At 44.1% G+C, this 2268-nt stretch overlaps 1 protein-coding gene across 1 annotated transcript; it reads right to left on the bottom strand.

Annotated features, from left to right (window-relative positions):
* LOC144644574 (uncharacterized) lies at nt 1-1715 on the bottom strand. Its single transcript, XM_078504090.1, has one exon. The coding sequence runs from the start codon at nt 1713-1715 to the stop codon at nt 321-323; it is 1395 nt and encodes a 464-aa protein (XP_078360216.1). The 3' UTR covers nt 1-320.
* Between the last annotated feature and the right edge of the window lie 553 nt (nt 1716-2268).

Here is a 2268-nt window from a genome sequence, read left to right as displayed (position 1 = left end):
CTTAAGCAGGCTGTTGTTGGGATGAAATTAGGAGTGAATGATGAGGTTAATAAAGCTACAAAAAAAGCAGCTCTTAAACTGATGGCGGGAGGAAAATCAAAAATCAACCCACCAAACAGCCACCCTTCAAATCCTATACACAAGAGCGCCACAGCAAAAAAAAATCAGGCACCCGCCGCAAGCGCTGCTGAAACACCAGCTAGCAACGCGCAAAGCGCTAAACCTACGAAGGCCGTAGCCAATGATTCACACGAAATAAACAAAGCAACTGTCGCTGTTGGCGCGGTTGGAGCAGCAGCTTTGCTCTACACCCTTATGCGTTAACGTCTCTTTTTGATGTATTTTTCAACAAGAAAAGCAACCACAGCAAGGATAAGCAGCCAGGTGTGCTCTGCAAGAAATCCAATTACTTGACCAGCGGTTTTGAAAAGAAATTTCGCAATCGAGCCAATGAGACCAGGCAGAGCTGATGCTACCTTTGAGCCAATATCACTTAGGCCTTTTCCCAACGCTTTGCCGGTGGCCTTCAACGCGTTTGTAATGGCTCCAATAACAGAACCAATCGTGACACCAGCAGCCAGAAGTATTGCTGTTAATGTCACGCCATGTTTTTTGAAGATCTCTTTGATCCTCTCACGAAGTGGAAGCGCTCTTTCTCTTTCGGCAATCTGCGTTTGCAAGCGTCCAAGTTCCTCGGTTCTTTCCGCAACTCTTTCTTCCGCGGCTTGTTTGTCAGTGGGGGAGGCATTCTCATCCTCAATAATTTTTTTGTCTTCCTCGTTTTGGCGCTTGAGCTCATCTTCTTGCTCTTTAAGATCATCCAAAGCTCTTGTGTCGTTGAGCCTTTCTTGAAAAGTGTTTCTTTCGCTCTCTTTGGCAGCGAGGCTTGCCCTTAGTTGGTCGACTCGTGTTTGTTCTTTTGCCTTCTGCTTAGCTTGTTTTTCAAGAGCAGCAACTTCTTTTTTTGCGTTTTCAAAATCCTTTTCAAGATTTTTTTTTAGTTGATTAAGTCTGCGCAATTCTGATTCATTTTCAACATTTGACCCAAGTTGATCCATCTTGGCATTTGTTCGCTCGATTCTTATTCTGAGATCTTCTACTTCTTGGGTGGCTTTTTCTTTCTGCATGGCAATTGTTTCTGCCTGTTGTAGTTGACTTTCAGCTTCTCTTAATCTTTGACGTTCATCTCTTATGCTCTCATTGTCTTGAGCAATAAGATCTTCAGCTGACGGCCCAAGTTCATCTTTGAAGCTGTCTAAAAAGTTTTTCATGAAGCCTGACTCATTATCTTTTAGAATCTTGTACTCGCCTTTTTTAGTTCCTATAGCAACAATTTTCCCCTCATTTTTCCCAGTGCCTCTTCTAATTCTAATTTTTTCAAAATTTGCTTTGGGGAATTTGCCTTTTATCGTGTCTACAGCTTTTTTAAGTTTTTGCCGCAAAAAACTTTCTTTTTGAAGATCACTTATCGAAGGGGTTCTTTCAAGAAAAGGTGTTTCGTCGTAGGATGTATCTGGCAGCCCGCTCTGTTCGTGCTGCATCGTTTGCATTTCATGTTGTTCACCCCCATGGTAGGGTGTGGATGCCTCCCCGGGCTGAAATGGTCGGGTTGTGTCGACCTCTTGTCCCTCTTCATCATCGTTATCACTGTTGTGGTCAAGATCTTTGTCCAAATCAGGGTCCTCGAATCCAAAATCATCACCACCTGTTGCCATCGCTTAATTTATATATATATATTTTCAAATTAAACTTTTCAATTTAACAATAAAACCAATCGAGAGATGGCTGCTGTTCAAGAAAACCTTCGACCGGGACGCACAGAGAAAATACTCGGCGCACTGAAAGCCGAGCGCGCGGTAAAACGAATCACTTTTGACCGCACAGAAGCCAATCCAGAGGAAACGTTGTATGTTTCAGTGCCCAAGCTGAACGAAAACGAGGTCATTGTGCCTGGCTCGCTGGCGCTGCGCTTCAACATCGACTTGAGCGGAGGCCATGCCAACAACTTTCTGGTTGACAACGTCAGCCGAGCTCTGGTCGACGATTTTGTTGTAAAGTACGAAGGCACCGTCGTGCAGGACACGGTTGGCTATGGCATCTACAAAATATTTGAGGATTTTTTCCTTTCGCAGGAGGAGCGCGACGACAGGGTGCCAGAGGGCATTCAGAGCGAGGACCTTAACAAAATTCGCTCAAATGCTGGCGATAAGAAAACTTCAGGAGTCGAAGCAGAAAAAAAGCTGAATGAGCTATATGGTAATAAATACC

This window comes from Oculina patagonica, chromosome 2 (genome assembly GCF_052425735.1).
Source record: "Oculina patagonica isolate OP01 chromosome 2, crgOcupat, whole genome shotgun sequence".
Classification (NCBI taxonomy): Eukaryota; Metazoa; Cnidaria; class Anthozoa; order Scleractinia; family Oculinidae; genus Oculina; species Oculina patagonica.
The sequence above is the reverse complement of the archived record's forward strand: the minus strand, read 5'-3'. Positions and strand labels throughout refer to the sequence as shown.

Excerpts from the sequence above, each read along its gene's own strand:
- LOC144644574 (XM_078504090.1), bottom strand. The coding sequence starts at position 1,715 with ATGGCAACAGGTGGTGATGATTTTGGATTCGAGGACCCTGATTTGGAC.